This window comes from Schistocerca piceifrons, chromosome 5 (genome assembly GCF_021461385.2).
Source record: "Schistocerca piceifrons isolate TAMUIC-IGC-003096 chromosome 5, iqSchPice1.1, whole genome shotgun sequence".
In the NCBI taxonomy this organism is placed as follows: Eukaryota; Metazoa; Arthropoda; class Insecta; order Orthoptera; family Acrididae; genus Schistocerca; species Schistocerca piceifrons.
In genome coordinates, this window is record NC_060142.1 from 660,540,508 (window position 1) to 660,559,548 (window position 19,041).

At 40.8% G+C, this 19,041-nt stretch overlaps 1 protein-coding gene across 2 annotated transcripts in view; it reads right to left on the reverse strand.

Moving 5' to 3' along the window:
- Window positions 1–5,045: 5,045 nt before the first annotated feature.
- LOC124798277 (putative ribosome-binding factor A, mitochondrial) overlaps window positions 5,046–19,041 on the reverse strand; it is a 60,013-nt gene continuing 46,017 nt past the window's right edge. For both annotated transcript variants that reach the window (XM_047261599.1, XM_047261600.1), the window contains 2 exons: window positions 7,845–7,964; window positions 5,046–5,437 (listed from right to left, as the gene is read on the reverse strand). In XM_047261599.1, the coding sequence (XP_047117555.1) occupies window positions 5,120–5,437; window positions 7,845–7,964 (438 nt within the window). In that variant the 3' untranslated portion in view covers window positions 5,046–5,119. The remainder of the gene's footprint in view (window positions 5,438–7,844; window positions 7,965–19,041) is intronic.

Below are 19,041 nucleotides of genomic sequence, written 5' to 3' on the forward strand. Positions count from 1 at the left end.
TGTTTCTTCTTCTTCCACTTACTTGGCGATTAGCAAATTCATTCAGTATAACACCCACTTGCATTGTCAAAGTAAAATTCTACAATGTTATTACCTCTATTCAGCTCTCAATTAAGAGAAACAAAATGGGATTAAATCTGGGATGGTAGGGGAGCAGAAACAGTATGCTAAAATGCTTAAAACAATATCTGACAAATGTTTACATGTATGGATAAGATTAACTTATTTTCTGAGGAGACGATTTTATATATGGCCAATTTCATCTCAAATCATAGAGGACATGTCAATTCATGATGATTAATTGCTTTGGAAAAAAATATGTATTAACCTCTATATCATGCGTATTAAGAAATAAAATATTTTCATTTTAACTTGATTTTTGTAAATGCTACAGTCCTCTGAAAAATGTATATTTTCTAACTAACTCTTAAAACAGTAAAGAACTAAAAACAATATTGTGGTGTCACCGCCAGACACCACACTTGCTAGGTGGCAGCCTTTAAATCGGCTGCGGTCCGTTAGTATACGTCGGACCCGCGTGTCGCCACTATCAGTGATTGCAGACCGAGCGCCACCACACGGCAGGTCTAGTCGAGAGAGACTCCCTAGCACTCGCCCCAGTTGTACAGCCGACTTTGTTAGCGATGGTTCACTGTCTACATACGCTCTCATTTGCAGAGACGACAGTTTAGCATAGCCTTCAGCTACATCATTTGCTACGACCTAGCAAGGCACCATATTCAGTTACTATAAGTACTATCTTCAAGAATGTATTCTGAACAGATAATATTGTGAATCATGTACCGTCAAGAGCGACATTCATCATTAATGGATTAAAGTTAAGTATCAAACTAATTACGTCCGCTTTCTGAATTCTCATTCCTTGTCATGTTCCAGACCTCACGTCAGTGTAGTTCTTCCCTCCTCATGCCAGCCTGCGTGAGCTAAAAACGCGTGCATTTCAGCCTCCACTCATAACACGGTGTTGGCTCTTCTGCTAACACAAAATTGGTGACGAGGAGTAAAAACGGTGTTCTTAACTATACTGGCATATGTCGTTGAGACTGCCCCGATTTCATTGTGTAATGGCTTTGCCACAATCTCCAGATGTACTGTCCGAATTTTATCGCTTACAGAATCAGCAGACGCAGGCATTACTGGATGCCCTTGGACAGCTCGTCCAGGGTCAACGTGCAATGCAAAACGATGCGGCAGCTGCCGCTCCACCGCTCACGCAGCCACAACATGCAGTTGCACTGACCTTCAGACCTTTTGATGCTGCACTAGAAAGCTGGATGGAGTGGTCACGCCAATTTGGATTCCATCTCGCCGCCTACAGAATTCAAGGTAACGAGCAGCAGCCTTTTCTTTTGTCATCCGTCAGTGTGTAAACCTACCGTGTGATAGTCAAATTATTTCCCCGCCGCGACATAGCAACTCTGTCCTATGAAGAAATTTTGTCTGCATTAGATGCATATTTCAAACAATCAGTCAATGTAGTTGTGAAACGGTATACCTTCTTTCGTACAAAACGTACGGCAGGTCAGACTAATCGGGAGTGGGTTGCGACCTTGCAAGGCCTTACTAGGGATTGTGCTTTTGAGTGTCAATGTGGACTCCCATATTCAGATACTATGGTATGTGATGCAATTGCACAGAACGTTTCTGATGTTCGTATAAGGGAACAGATTTTGAAATTAGTCAATCCCTCCCTTCAACAAGTGATGGACATATTGGATCGGCAGGGCACACTTGACTTTGCTCAGGTATCATTTGAAACTTCAGCCGTGTATCAGGTTAACCGGCCCGCAGGGCGAGCTGCACGGAGCAGTAAACAGCCCTTGCACCCGGCCCCGCCACTGCTGTCAGGCTCTCAGCCACGTGTGCCGCACCGGCAAGCAAATGCAGTGCTCAAATCATGCCCGTGGTGCGCTACTAAACATTCGCGTGAGAATTGCCAGTCACGCCAAGCTATTTACTTTTACTGTAATAAAAAATGACATGTTCAGAGTGTTTGCTAGAAAAAGCTCAAATTGGAAGCTCAAAAACATTCCAGGCCCTTTCCTTTGCGCCGGAATCAGAATTGAACCAAGGATACTCAGGCTCGCGAAACTTCGCCCATGGAAATTCATGTCGTTCATTCCACTCCGCCCAGTGCCACTCTCTCTAACAGTGACTGTGTTCGTCCCACAAATAGTGTGCGTCGACATCGCCGGAACTCTCGTCAAGTCGCAAGTGATTTTGTACCAGTGTCAGTTCACGTTGCACGGGACAGCTGCTCTTGTCGTCAGCAGGAAAATAAACTTTTCGTAGACTTGGACATTAACGGCCAAGTGATACCATTCCAGCTCGATACCAGAGCTGCAGTTTTACCGATCAATCAAGACACTTACAAACAGCTGGGCACACCTCCGTTGTGTGCCGCAAATGTTACATTAATTAGCTATTCAGGTCAAGAGATCCCTCTGTTAGGACAGTGCAGCCTTCTTGCAACACACAAAGGACAAACAAAACTTGTGTCATTTTATGTCCTTCGTTCTTCTTCTGCAGTGAACATGTTTGGTTTCGATTTATTTCAGTTGTTTAACTTGTCTATAGTAAATCAGGTCCTATCAGTGAACCAGACTGCGCCTTCAGACAGTGTTTCTCGTCTATGTGAAGAATTTGCAGACATTTTTGCACCGGGCCTCGGTTGCACTAAGAACTATAAAGCACATTTGGAACTGAAAGTAAACGTGCAACCAAAATTTTTCAGCGCGTGCAATGTTCCCCACGCATTGCATGATGAGGTTGCAAAAACATTACACGATTTTGAATCGCAAGGTGTAATTGAAAGTGTGCAGGCTTCTCTCTGGGCATCACCCTTAGTAATTTTGCCAAAACCTTCAGGAAAATTGAGACTTTGTGTGGACTTCAAGGCAACAGTAAATCCACAACTAGTGATTGCAACTTTTCCTTTACCCCGACCGGAAGATCTTCTTGACAACCTGTGCCCAGGCACATATTTTTCGAAGTTGGACCTAGCAGATGCGTACTTCCAAATACAGGTGGACAAAGAATCCCAGCACATTTTGGTGGTTAACAGGCATCTTGGTTTGTATCAATTCAAATGACTGCCATGCGAGTGAAACAGGAAAGCAAAAGACTAGTAGTTGTACAAGGTACCCTCCACCACACACCATACAGTGGCTTGCATAGTATGTATGTAGGTGTAGTTGCAGATGTAGAGGTTTCTGATATTCACACATCATACAAGCATAAAGCATGACTAACCCATCTCCCTGTTGCTCTCATGGAAATGCATGCCTGAAGTGTGCACTGGTAGCTGGCCACCTCTACAGTCATTATGACAATCATCAGGTGTCGGGCAAATACTGCTTCCTTTGGCGAAGAGAAATTGATGCCATTAATCCACATTCCAGTCCAGGTCTTCCCTTGCCCACTTCTTCATATACCACAGTACATGCAGTACTGTTGTTCATAAGGGATGCCTAGAGGCCTAAATTGATCAAGCGGAGATGGTTGCATAGCGTCTGTGATGACACAGTCCTCCCAACTGCCTCTGCTGAACTGCACTGAAAATGTAGGTTATGCAGGTACCTGTTCACAGTGATTTCCTAAAGTTCAAGGCATACAAAGAAAGATGTTTTCCATAAAAAACACAAATTGTCCCAGTCATGAGAGTAGTGCAAAACATTCTTGAGGCTCTTGCAGACTAATATAAATCTGCCAAGAGAATAAATGTCTGATCAAATTATCAACTCTTGGTATTACAACATAAAAAAGAAAATGAGACCTGTTGTTTTCACTATTACTGGCACTGTGTCAATACGTAAAATGGCACTCTATGTGACAACATAGACTATCCCAATGTATTAATTCACTATATTCTTGTTGAGCCTACAAATGGATCATATAGTCGCTTCAACACAATATTACTGTGGCCCACCTTGTCACAATCTTCAGTATAAAAACGCCACAGTTCACAGCAGGAATCAGTTAATTATGTCAACACAGTATTTTAGCAGTCCATCTAGCCACCATCTTCAAGTGAGAATGCTGTTTGCTAAATCTCACCGCACTTGATTCCTGCCATTCACAGCAGGATTCAGTTCCATTAAGATTTACCAAACTGCGTTCTCACCTGGAGATCGCAACCAGATGCACTGCTGAAGTATTGTGCCAGAGTGACTGTACGAGCCTGCTGCAGACCTGACAAGAATACAATAAAATGACAATTTGTCCGTGCAATTCCTGCGGTAGTTTCATCCAGTGTCTTCTTTGGTATAACACCATTAACTGTGGAATTCCTCATGGTTGTGAAAGTAATTGTCCTGCAATTCATTCTTTTTTTTCTTTTTCCAGCATATTCCTTGTTTAGGAAAGTAGACCATCAGTTCTGAAAGATCAAGGATTTATTTTCTACACTACTGATCTACATCTACTTGAATACTATTTTATGAAGTGAAACTAAATAAAGTAAGTGTTCCATTTATTGCAATACTATTATTTCAGATTATGGAATACCTTATTTATTTCTTTTGAGACAATGATGCACTTACTGACTGTTGTGGCCCAACGAGGACAGCTTTCTTCAGTTCCTGTTTGATGTTATGTCGGAAACCTGTATGCTCCCAATCATTGAATTCTACACTCCATTTTACTTAATCAGTAACTCCAATTTTTCTCTTCTTTACAACTGAATGATATATGATGTATTTATCAAGGAACAGTGTTAATTTCAAATAAGGACTGACGCTTATGATACATGGATTACACTGGAAATGATTGTTTTATGCTTTCACTAAAGGCAACATCGTTACAATATTTGTTAACTATAACAGCTGTTGCTTATATACACAATTCATCAACCACATATTAAACTTTGCCAAGAACCTGCTGCCATATGCACCATTCACTAAGCTACGTCATGCCAATAACAGCTAGGTATACAACATAGAAGTCAAATTAAATATAAGTACAGCATTCACTGTAAGATTGCTATTACAGCACCACACTGAAAATATCAATTTTCAACAGCCCAATAACTTTTAAGACATTAATTTTATTTGATTATTATTCCTTGTACATGGAGCAACATCCTTTGAGCACTTACAATTCAGTGTCTTCTTAAATAAGAATCATCATACTCAATAAAATCTTGTTCCTCTTTATCATCATCCAAAAACTGACTGAAGGAACTGTTGTGAGTGACGTTATCCTCATCCAACATGTCCAAATCCACATTGGACCTTGTGCGAGTCTTGTTTTTAAGATTCTTCCGTTGTGTTAGAAATTTACTCAATTCCAATCTTTGTTGCTTTGGAGTTAGATATGCAATATTCTGATCTGTATCACTTTCTGAAAGAGTGCCCAATGGCTTTTCAGGACACTCAAATCTATGAGATGCTTTTGCTTTTTTCATTGACCTCACTATCTGTAAAATGCAACAACATTCAAAAGACTCAAAATAACACAAATACTTTTAGAAGTTGTTAGAACAGTATAAAAACAGTAAAAAAATCACTAATGACACTTTCTCATTTCAGATAATTAGTCTCATTTGTGCCATTCATGAATCTTAACTGATACACTCATACTAAGAGAAAGTTGTAATAAATGTTGGGTATTTTTATTACTAACTGAAATCTTTATCAGGCTGTACAGTAAATATTTCCTTAGGACAAAAATGATATTTATAAACTGTTAAATCTCTTAAAGCAGAAATTACCTCAGAATGTTAGTGAATTCTGTATAAACACAATAGAATATTAGCTACATGTTGGAAAGTGAGAAGTTGTCTACAACAGAGCCACATGATCTTCATCCATATGACAATCAAGTCCTGAAATGCACAGTACATAAATGAAAATTTTGTGTGCTGCTTCAGTTCTTAAGACAAACTATCTATTAGCTTCAGGCACAAAAAAAGGTATAATTCACACTGCAACACAACAAAGATATTACTCTGGATGAAGATTATGATGCTGCTGCTGCTGCTGCTGATGATGATGATGAATATCAGGAGCAATTTATAGTGATAGTGGTGAGCAAATGAAGCAAACTGAGTTACTATTGAGATCATGAAACAGAGTCAACTGAAAATCTGAAAGAAACTGCTCACAAGGATAACAGAGCTAAATGAAGAATGACGACTTCAGATGGAAAACTGACACACCGCCAAAATTACTCCATACAAAAGCAGAAAAATGATTAAGTGAAGTAGAAATGGTAATATGAACAATGGAAACTCCAGATTGGAAATCCCGAATACTAGAAAAAGGATAGATTTCTAATTACTGTAAAGATAGATTGCTAATTACTGTAAAGATGATCCACTGAGTTGCAGTCTCAACAAAGCAAACCATTACACACACAAGTGGTTTCTCCCAAATCTGTGCTGATTTACTGATGGACACTTACTTTCCTCCACAAAATTTCCTACCAGTTGAACTTACTACGTGCCCTATGTCTCTGCAATGTATCAGTGATCTTGGTCTGTAATTCTGTGCACCCTATCTTTTAACCTTTTTGTAAAAAGGAATTACCTGCACTCTGTTCAGGTCACATGGGACCAGCGCTTTTTTCTAAAAAAAAAAAGTTTGACGGTACTCCGACATTGGATATCATGCAGCGAAAATTACTTATAACTGAAGGATTGGATACCACCCGTCTGCTTTTAGCCATGATGTCAACAACATGCCGGACTAAAAAAAAGGAATAAAAAGAAGAAGAAGAAGAAGAAGAAGAAGAGAGTGAGTATCGGACTCTTCAGTTGACTCCATTTCGAAGATGCGACAACTGTTCTCGACAACTGAATTGCTGGCAGCCAGTTCGCCCGTTAATAGTGGGTGATGGTAGTGCTAAACAGATATGCGATATGATATAGGTTAAAATACGTGTTCGGTAATATTTCCTTGTATTGTTTTGTATGTCAAAGGGTTGATTGGATTGACCTGTTTCATTTGAGGCATATTATAGGTCAATTGAAGTGTACAATACCATTTTCCTTTATTGTTCAGGTGTTGATGGGAATCGCATGCTTCAGTCGAGGGGATGTAAACTGAAGTGCTCAATACCACATTCTCTTGTACGTTTGGGTGTTTCTCAGTATCGCCTACTTCATATGAGCTTCAAAATGCTTGAAACAATCAATGACATCGCTTTTCCCACCAAAAACTGCACTGGTATTGTTCGTATTGCATTTACCAACACGAAAAAACGAAATAAAAAATTTACGTCCGTGAAATAAATCTTTGGCATTCTTCCAAGTTCTCAATGTCGTAAAAAAAAAATGTTTAGTGGACTTCTTAAAAAGAAAATCAACAAATTTGTGATAGTTGCGGTTTTAGCTGTGGCTAAATACATGAAGAAATACAATAACCAGGTGCTGTCAACTGGTTGCCATATTTATTCACGGAATCAACAAATCACGCTCAACAATGGATCTGAAATAATGCCACTATAGGAATAAGAAGTTCCTCTTATGTCTGTCCTGAATCTATTTTTATATGAATCAGCATAAGAAATTTTCCTATCTTACGTTACTCAGTACATATTTTTACATCATTCTACATTCTACACTTTTCAATTACTGTAATAGAGCAAGCATCAACTCAAACACTCATTATTAACCACATTAAGTTTCTGTTTTTATCCTCAGCTGCATCTAATTTTATGGACATTAACTATAACATGTTATCTATCATGTCCATTCACCTGCAGCTTCATTTTTTATATTATTGTGCAGATTATGTAGTATGAAATGAGCTTAACAATATCAGAATTTTTTGTGAAAATGAGTAACTCTTTAGAAAAAAATGACAAATTTGTTTTAAAATTACCTTTTTCATTATTGCACTATGATCAACACCCAACACATCCATTCTCATGACTGGTAAGTCCAGGTCATCATCATCATATTCCACTTCATTTAACAAATCATCTTTACAATCCTTTTTCTCCTAAAAGCAGAAAAAAATTTATAAATGCAACAACAGTAAAGATGAAATCTAAAGGAAATAATCCAGTTTACTTTATCAACGTTCGTGTTATATCTTACAGTTACAAACTAAATATATAAGAAGTAGCAATATCACTAATCTTCAACAGGATTTCTTTTCTTTTACTTTTGCAGTGGTGTTGCCGAAATGGTTTTTTGGGTGCACGACAATTATGACTGTAACTCCCATACATTACATTGTATCAGAAAGCAACTTTTAAGATAAGAAGCATTTTTTGAGCTGTTGCTTTGAAAGTAAATTTACATATTTACTCCACAAGCCAGCTTACAGTATGTGACAGAGGGTAACTTGTGTACAACTGTCACTTTTCACTGATGACTCAATATGTTCATTTCACAGCAACGTTTCAAGTTTCTTACATGTCATTTTTTGGCAAAGTCTCCAGCTCCTGCCGAATTCCATTATTTATCCATTCCCGAATATGTCTCCCACCTCCTCGAGTTGCACTAAGCAAGTCAGTGATGAATGCTCATGTAGATGTCTGCTGTTGTGAGCACAATTTATTTGGCTTTTTACACTGATACAGTAGAAACAAACTGGAAAGACAAAAACATACAAGTCTGATGTCACACAAACAGAAGATAGCTGGGCAATATTAAACTCCGTACGGAGTCCAAGATCACAGCTAAATTTGTCAACAGATAGCAGCTGGTAAAGAGAACATTCAACTGAGCTGGAGCACAAGAGAATGAGAGTTCTGCGCAGCTGGTGCATGATTATAGCTGATCGGAGATCACGGGGTCCTGTCAGGTGACATGTTGTGAGCTCCGAGGGTGTGGCTTTTCTCCAGAGTACTTCTTGTGAAGACAGCTTGTAGATTGCAGCACCACTGGCAGTGAGGGCTGGAGGTAGGGATCAATCTCCAACAACTGTGACAGCTCCATGTCACTGTCAGAGTTCATTACTACAGCTTGGAAGTAAGTGCCAGAGCAGGAGGGGTAGAGGTGTTAGTGTGCCTAGCCTTGGGCAGCAATGTGTCCCATCTATTACTGTCCGAGCACTAATCAGTGAACACCAGTGTCCAATATTTATGCTACATCATCCTAAGTTCAGCTGAGATGGAAGCTGCTCTGTCTCTTCACTAGGTTTTCATGCTCTCTTATTTATATTTGTTCCTTGATTACAGAAAACTCTTAAGTCCCTGGCATGACATAACATCTTTGTGTCTTCAAAATTGAATGTGTCCCCCTCAACACAAATGTGCTCCACCAATGCTGACTTGTGTGTGCAACTGAGGTGGAAGTTCCTGGCATGTTCTACTCACCTCTCTAACATGAGCTGTGTGTGGCCAATGTATTGGTGGTCTTAAAACATGTAATGCAAGACACACTTTGTGTTCACAGTCCTACGGGATATTTTATGGAGCCCAAGATGTCTCTAATTTTGCAGACAGGGTGAAAATCACTTTCTCTTCCTGGTTAGTACCAGTGTACGTTAAAGGAATGACAGGCACTCGCTTTCATCTTTTCCTTTTTCTTCTTGTCCACGCACTCACTTTCTTGTCACCTGTACTGAGAACACATTTTATTTGTCCCTCAGAAAACACATTACAGTGCAATTCCTCCACCTGGTGATACTCCACAAGATGAAAGACATGATCCTGAGTGGATAAATAACAGCATCTGATAAGACCCAGACACTCCATCAGAAGATGACTAGTAAGTAATAATTTTGAAAGTAAGACATTGTCAACCGACCTGAGCAAAAACCCTAAGAGATTTTGGTTATATGTTAAATCAGTAAGTGGGTCAAAATCATCTATTCATTCTCTCAGTGACCACACTGGCACCAAAACTGAAGATAACAGAGAGAAGGCTGAAATACTGGATTCGGTTTTCAGAAGTTGTTTCACCGTGGAAGATCTTAACACTTTCCCTCCTCTCAATCATCATATGAATGTCAAAATGGTAGAGACTGAGATAACTGATCGCAGAATTGAAAAGCAGCTACAATCACTTAGTAGTGGAAAGGTGTCAGGACCAGATGAGATACCTGTAACATTCTATGAAGATTATGTGAAAGAACTTGCTCCCCTTCTAGCAGCAATTTATTGTAGATTGCTTGAGCAATGAAAGATACCTAATGACTGGAAAAAAGCGCAGGTCATTCCTGTTTTTAAGAAAGGCTGTAAAGGCAGATCCAGACAGTTATAGACCTATACTGTTGACATCAGTCTGTTGTAGAATTACAGAACATGTTTTACGCTCAAGAATTATGATATTTTTGGAAAATGAACATCTCTATAAAAATAAACATTGATTCCACAAACAGAGACCCTGCGAAACTCAGCTCGCTCTGTTCCTCCACGAGATCCACAGCACACTGGACAATGGCACTCAGGTTGATGTCATTTTCCTTGATTTCAGTAACGTGTTTGACACTGTCCAAAATAGCCATTTAATGAAAAAAAATTGAGCTTATGGAGTATCGAAGCAGACTTGTGACTGGATTCAAGACTTTCTTGCAGACAGAATTTAACATGTCGCTCTTAACGGAACAAAATCAAGAGATGTAAAGTTAGTATCCGGAGTACCACACGGAAGTGTGATAGGTCTGTTGCTGTTTGCAGTATATATAAATGATCTAGCAGAAAGCATCGGATGCTCTTTAAGGCTATTTGCAGATGATGCAGTTGTCTATACCAAACTAGCAACGCCAGAAGATAGTAAGAATTTGCAGAATGACCTGCAAAGGATTGATGAATGGTGCATACTATGACAGCTGATCCTGAAAATGTCAATAAATCTAACACATGGCGCATACACAGGAAAAGAAATCCTCTACTGTACAGATACACTATTGATTACAAACAGCTGGAGACAGCATCTGCCACAATATATCTAGGCTTAACTACCCAGAGCGACCATTAGGGGAATGACCCCATAAAACAGATGGTGGGAAACGCAGATACCAGACTCAGATTCATCAAAGAATCTTAAGGAACTGTAACGCATCCATGAAAATAGTGGCTTATAAGGCACTTGTTCACCTGATTCTTGAGTATTGGTCATTATTGTGGGATCCCTATCAGGTAGGACTGATAGAGGAGATAGAGAAGATCCAACGGAGAGTGGTACGTTTCTTCATCATGGGATCGTTTAGCTGGCAAGAGAGCATTACGGAGATGCTAAACTAACTCCACTGGCAGATGTTAGAAGAGAGGTTTTGTGCATCACCGAGAGAGTTACTATTGAAATTTCAGGACAGCTCTTTTCAGGAGTTGGACAACATATTACCTCCCACCACATACACCTTGCATATGGACCATGAGGAGAAAATTTGAGAAATTAGAACCAAGACACAGGCTTACCGACAATCATTAATCCCATGCACTATTTGCAAGTGGAACAGGGTTGGAGGGATCACACAGTGGTATCAAATGTACCCTCTGCCACACACCATTAGGTGATTGACAAAGTGTGCTGTTAGTACTGTGTTCTGGGACAATTTGTTGTTGTTTCACACACATTGTCCAATTCTGGACACATGTTTATAGGGACTTTTTTCATCCATTTCCAGTCAGGAATCCGTCCCTGCAGTTTGTCAGTTTTATTAATGTTCATTCCATATAAAGAAAGGTGGTTGTTTAACGTTTTTGACAGAAAGCTCAAAAAGTTTGTGACGAAGCAAGCTGGGATATGTTTACTTCCCCTCTTGTTTTGCCATCTGCCTCCTAAAAATTCATTTTTTTTTTTTTTCATTTTTGAATTAATTACTATTAACATACATGAATATAATCTGAATTTTCATAAAAGAGAAAGATTGGCCCTCAGTTTTAAAGATATAACACCAGATCTAATTTTGCACTTAGTTTTATGTATGTAACTGATTTTCTAATTTATTTCAACTATTCCTAGTTAGTATCTTTCATTATAGGGTGAAATCAATAATTGTTTCGTAACTTAAATTCTATTGTTGACATATAAAAAAATATAAATTCTATACTAATTATAAATATTTGGGAGACAAAACAATAGCATTCTTAAATGATTTATTCGGCTCTATTCGAAAACATGTTAGCAAAACCAGCTCTTCATTAATTCCAAAGTAATTAACAGTTTTGTCAACTATGTATGTTAATTTCATAATTTACTCAAATAATTCGGCCTAAACCTTCTAGTAGAAGAAAGTATTAAAAAGACTGAATTTTTTGACGCATTCGGTTAATTTAATGAGTTAAGTTTTAATTTTAATCTCTGTAAATTTAACTTCAAACAATGCGTGGCATCAACAGTTCGTATCGACCACAAAACTTAATATCTGTGAACTCTAAGTGTTCTGTCGAGCCTCCATCTTAACTTCACTTTAGTCAGTTCTTTCTTATACACTACTGGCCATTAAAATTGCTACACCAAGAAGAAATGCAGATGATAAACGGGTATTCATTGGACAAATATATTATACTAGAACTGACATGTGATTACATTTTCACACAATTTGGGTGCATAGATCCTGAGAAGTCAGTACCCAGAACAACCACCTCTGACCGTAATAACAGCTTTGATACGCCTGGGCATTGAGTCAAACAGAGCTCGGATGGCGTGTACAGGTACAGCTGCCCATGCAGCTTCAACACGATACCACAGTTCGTCAAGAGTAGGGACTGGCGTATTGTGATGAGCCAGTTGCTCGGCCACCATTGACCAGACGTTTTCAATTGGTGAGAGAACTGGAGAATGTACTCGCCAGGGCAGCAGTCAAACATTGTCTGTATCCAGAAAGGCCCGTACAGGACCTGCAACATGCGGTCGTGCATTATCCTGCTGAAATGTAGGGTTTCGCAGGGATAGAATGAAGGGTAGACCCACGGGTCTTAACACATCTGAAATATAACATCCACTGTTCAAAGTGCCATCAATGCAAACAAGAGGTGACCGAGACGTGTAACCAATGGCACCCCATACCATCACGCCGGGTGATACAGCAGTATGGCAATGACAAATACATGCTTCCAATGTGTGTTCACCGGGATGTCGCCAAACATGGATGCGACCATCATGATGCTGTAAACAGAACCTGGATTTATCCAAAATAATGACGTTTTGCCATTTGTGCACCCAGGTTCGTCGTTGAGTACACCATCGCAGGAGCTCCTGTCTGTGATGCAGCGTCAAGGGTAACTGCAGCCATGGTCTCCGAGCTGATAGTCCATGATGCTGCAAACATCATCAAACTGTTCGTGCAGATGGTTGTTCTCTTGCAAACAACCTCATCTGTTGACTCAGGGATCGAGACGTGGCTGCACGATCCGTTACAGCCATGCGGATAAGATGCCTGTCATCTCGACTGCTAGTGATACGAGGCCATTGGGATCCAGCACGGCGTTCCGTATTACCCTCCTGAACCCACCGATTCCATATTCTGCTAACATTCATTTGATCTCGACCAACGCGAGCAGCAATGTTGCGATATGATAAACCGCAATCACTATAGGCTACAATCAAAGTCAGAAACGTGATGGTACGCATTTCTCCTCCTTACATGAGGCATCACAACATTTCACCAGGCAATGCCGATCAACTGCTATTTGTGTACGAGAAATCGGTTGGAAACTTTCCTCATATCAGCATGTTGTAGGTGTCGCCACCGGCTCCAACCTTGTGTGAATGCTCTGAAAATCTAATCATTTGCATATCACAGCATCTTCTTACTGTCAGTTAAATTTCGCATCTGTAGCATGTCTCTTTGTGGTGTAGCAATTTTAATGGCCAGTAGTGTACTTCATTCTGTACAGATGCCGTGCCAAGTGTAAATATATACAAACTATGACATATATGGGAATTAATCTATATCCTGATTACCAATCCCATTCCCATAGTGGTGACCCCGCAGTTCGTTCATGTTTCGCGTCTTCTGCACCGGTGTGTTGTTCGAAGATGTGGAAATACAACTCCGCTCACCGAGTTTCATCGTTTCTTCGCCACTGGCGTATTCATCATTTACACACAGTGATTCACGTTCTCAACCAATGTCGTGTGCTAACCTCATTAGTTTTCTATGGTCGACAACTACGCTGTTACAGCGAACAATGGACTCAGGCTTTGCTTCACCGGCTTATACCCATCCGACAGTGAAATGTGAACTGAACAATATTTTGAATGTGTCTCTTCAAATCGAGTGTTTTAAGAACAAAGTTATCTCCATTCAAACATGTGTTTAGCTACCCACCGGCATGCAACATCATCAGTTACTGTCGTGCCGTGTGCAATGCTGCCATTACTGCCGGATCCATTCCGCGCACATGGTGTTCCAGTTGTGTCTAATTTACATGCACAAGTCAGTGTTTCATGTAACATGGACCCCTTACCTTGCCTCAGTGGCCCGCCACATGCACTACAGGGATGTTATGCATCAGATACTTACCATGCGGGTGGCATTCTCAACCCCCCCTCCCCCCCACTTGCGGGGATCCCCGTTTCTGGTCGCTCAACCGCCTGCCACTCCCACAGCACCGCCTGTGTCTGCGCACCGGTCTCTCATCCTCTTCCGGAAACGGGTCGTTTCCATCCAGCACTCATAACTCACAGTCCAGTTTACGGGGCCCCCTCATGTGCCGTCCATCTGCCCGTTTCCACGGTACCGTCTGTTCCTGCTGCACCGTGTTTTCGTGCCACACCGTCAACTATGCCAGCTGCTGCTACTACGGATTCGCTCACCTGGTTTAAATCCGGGAGCTACTGCGCCGGCCTCTGACTTAACCTCAGTCCAGCCGCTACCCCAGGAGACACCGAAGCTGCTGTGTCATACCCTCATGGCCACCTGCCGAAGTCACCGCCCTTACACGAGGACAACCCGGCATCGTGGTTCCCACTTGTCAAGCATCTGTTTGAGTTACATCATGTGTCTGACGACAACTCAAAATTTCTCTGCCTCATCACACACCTCCACGACCACTCGGATTTGATTTGTGACCTGCTCCTTTTGCCGCCACCTCCACCAAAATATGAGTTTGCAAAGAAGACTATAACGGAACGACTTGCCTGCTTGTCACAAGAGTTAATAATCGAGATTCTCTACGAGGAGCACCTGGGGGAACGCACCACCTCACAACTCTGGCGCCACCTGCAATTGCTCGTGATCGAACATACTATGCCTGACACCACACTAAGGGCTGTGTGTTCTGCCAAACTACCTACCGATCTACAGATTGATCTATTACCACACTCGTTCGATCCATCGGCTCCCACCTACGCATCGCTGACCAGTTGTATTCGCTGCTGCGGCAACATCAGCCGGTTCGTTTCACACCGTTCGCCGGCACAGCCGCCCCTGCATATCGACCTTCAGCCTGCAGAGGCAGGCCTCACTCCGCCGTCACCTTGTCTACTTCTCCTGGCAGTGTTGGTTCACTCTCTCCGCTTTCCGAGCACTCCAGGATTGTCCACGCATCTTATGTACCAGTCTATTTACCGGAACAAATCAATGAGGATAAGCAGTCTCCGCTGTCACAGTCTCCACCTCCTCCTCATCCTTTCTGCTGGTACAACAAAGTGTTCGGCGATGACACCAAGAAGTGCAGGTTGCCACGCCAACACCCAAACGCCAACTGCAGGAACTAAGAGATACCAAGTCCTGTAGGAAACCTAACAGGCGTCCTATTACATTCCACTCTGTTCACTCGTCTGTCCGACCAAGTGGTCATCTCTATGTGACTGACACTGCATCAGGTCTAGTTTTTCTGGTTGACACTGGTGCTGACGTGTCGATCATACCTACTTCGATGCCTCCACCCGCTTCTTCACAGATGAAGTCAATTCTATGAGCTGTCAATGTGTTGATGTTACGTACTTCAGGCTCATTAAAGGTTACGGTGACCCCACCTTCTTCTCTACGTTTTCCGTGGACATTCTACATTGCCGACATCGATGAACCGATCCTCAGTATGGATTTTTTGTCTCATTACAAACTATCTCTGAACATCGTACAGGGTTAAGTAGTCCACCATCCTACGAACACTCACATACCATGCACCCGCACCTATGTCCAATGCTCTGTTTCCACCGCAACACACGATATCATGTGTGAGTGCTCCGCCCTTGTGGGCAACTTTGTGACCTCCGTTACCGACCTACTGTCAGAATACGACTCGGCGACGCAACTCCGCCAGGACAACGAGAAGCTCAAACAATTGACATCTACATCCACATCTACATGGATACTCTGCAAATCAGATTCAAGTGCCTGGCAGAGGGTTCATCGAACCACCTTCACAATTCTCTATTATTCCAATCTCGTACAGAGCAAGGAAAGAATGAACGCCTATATCTTTCTGTACGAGCTCTGATTTCCATTATTTTATCGTGGTGTTTGTTCCCCCCTATGTAGGTCGGTGTCAACAATATATTTTCGCATTCGGAGGAGAAAGTTGGTGATTGGAATTTCATGAGAAGATTCTGTCACAATGAAAAACGCCTTTCGTTTAATGATTTCCAGCCCAAATCCTGTATCATTTCTGTGACACTCTCTCCCATCTTTTGCGATAATACAAAACGTGTTGCCTTTCTTTGAACTTTTTCGAAGTGCTCTGTCAGTCCTATCTGGTAAGGATCCCACACCGTGCAGCAGTATTCTAAAAGAGGATGGACAAGCGTAGTGTAGGCAGTCTCCTTAGTAGGTCTGCTACATTTTCTAAGTGTCCTGCCAATAAAACACAGTCTTTGGCTAGCCTTCCCCACAAGATTTTCTATGTGTTTCTTCCAATTTAAGTTGTTCATAATTGTAATACCAAGGTATTTAGTTGAATTTACAGCTTTTAGATTAGACTGATTTATCGTGTAACCGAAGTTTAGGAGTTCCTTTTAGCACTAATATGGATTACCTCACACTTTTCATTATTTAGGGTCAACTGCCAATTTTTGCACCATTCAGATACCTTTTCTAAATCTTTTTGCAGTTTGTTTTGATCTTCTGATGACTTTATTAGTGGATAAACGACAGCGTCATCTGCAAACAACCAAAGACAGCTTCTCAGATTGTCTCCAAAATCGTTTGTATAGATAAGGAACAGCAAAGGGCCTATGACACTACCTTGGGGAACGCCAGAAATCACCTCTGTTTTACTCAATGACTTTCCATCAATTACTACAAACTGTGATCTCTCTGACAGGAAATCACAAATCCAGTCATATAACTGAGACGATATTCCATAAGCAAGCAATTTCACTCCGCTTGTGTGGTACAGTGTCAAAAGCCTTCCAGAAATACGGAATCTATCTGAAATCCCTTGTCAATAGCACTCAACACTTCATGAGAATAAAGAGCTGGTTGTGTTTCACACGAATGATGTTTTCTAAACCCATGTTGACTGTGTGTCAATAGACCGTTTTCTTCAAGGTAATTCATAATGTTCTAATACAATATATGTTCTAAAATCTTGCTGCATATTGACATTAATGATATAGGCTGGTAATTTAGTGGATTTCTCCTACTACCTTTCTTGAATGTTGGTGTGACCTATGCAACTTTCCAGTCTTTGGGTACTGATCTTTCGTCGAGCGAATGGTTGTATATGATTGTTAAGTATGGAGCTAATGCATCAGCATACTCCGAAAGGAACCTAATTGGTATATAGTCTGGACCAGAAGACTTGCTCTTATTAAGTGATTTAAGTTGCTTCACTACTCTGAGGATATTTACTTCTACGTTACTCATGTTGGCAGCTGTTCTCGATTCAAATTCTGGAATATGTACTTCGTCTTCCTTTGTGAAGGCATTTCAGAAGGCTGTGTTTAGTAATTCTACTTTGGCAGCACTGTCTTCAATAGTATCTCCATTGCTATCACGCAGAGAAGGCATTGCTTGTTTCTTGCCGCTAACATACTTCACATACGACCAGAATCTGTTTGGACTTTCTGGCAGGTTTCGAGACAAAGTTTCGTTGTGGAAACTGTTACAGGCATCACACATTGAAGTCCGCACTAAATTTCGAGTTTCTGTAAAAGATCGCCAATCTTGGGGATTTTGCATCTGTTTAAATTTGGCATGTTTGTTTCGTTGTTTCTGCAACAGTGTTCTAACCCGTTTTGTGTACCAAGGAGGATCAGCTCCATCGTTTGTTAATTTATATGGTATAAATCTCTCAACTGCTGCCGATACTATTTCTTTGAATCTTTGAATTTAAACCACATCTGGTATATTTGGAATGAGTGGGGATTGTCTCTCAGGAAGGCATCAAGTGAATTTTTATCTGCTTTTTTGAATAGGTATATTTGTCACTTATTTTTTGAGGATTTTGGGATTACAATATTCAATCTCACTACGAAAACCCTGTGTTCACTAATCCCTGAATCGGTTTTGATGCTTGTTATTAACTCAGGGTTATTTGTTGCTAAGAGGTCAAGTGTGTTTTCACAACTGTTTACTATTCACGTGAGCTCATGAACTAACTGCTCGAAATAATTTTCAGAGAACACAATTTCGGATTATATTTTATGTGTACCTCTGGAATTAAACACAGGAATTAAACACGTATTTTCGCCAACATATCAAGGGTAAATTGAAGTCACCACCAACTATAATGGTATGAGTCAGGTATGTGTTTGAAATAAAACTCAAGTTTTCTTTGAACCTTTCAGCAACAGTATCATCTGAATTGGGGGGGTCGGTAAAAGGATCCAATTCCAGTTGTCCACAATGACCTCTGCCCATACTAACTCACAGGAAGTATCTACTTCAATTTCGCGACAAGTTAAACTACTTCTGACAGCAACAAACATGCCACCCCCAACCATGTTTAGCCTATCCTTTCGGAACACCGTGAGGTTTTTCGCAAAAATTTCGGCTGAGCTTATATTCAGCTTTGCCAGCTTTCAGTGCCTATAATGATTTGAGCATCAGTGCTTTCTACTAGTGCTTGGATTGGTTGGGTGGTTGGTGGGAATAAAGGGACCAGACTGCAACAGTCATCGGTCCCTTTTTCGAAAAAAAATTAAAACCACCCAAAGAGAATAAAAACGAACAACAGGAAAGACGGCAGATGACACAGGACAAGAAATACTCCGACAAAGAACAGACAAAA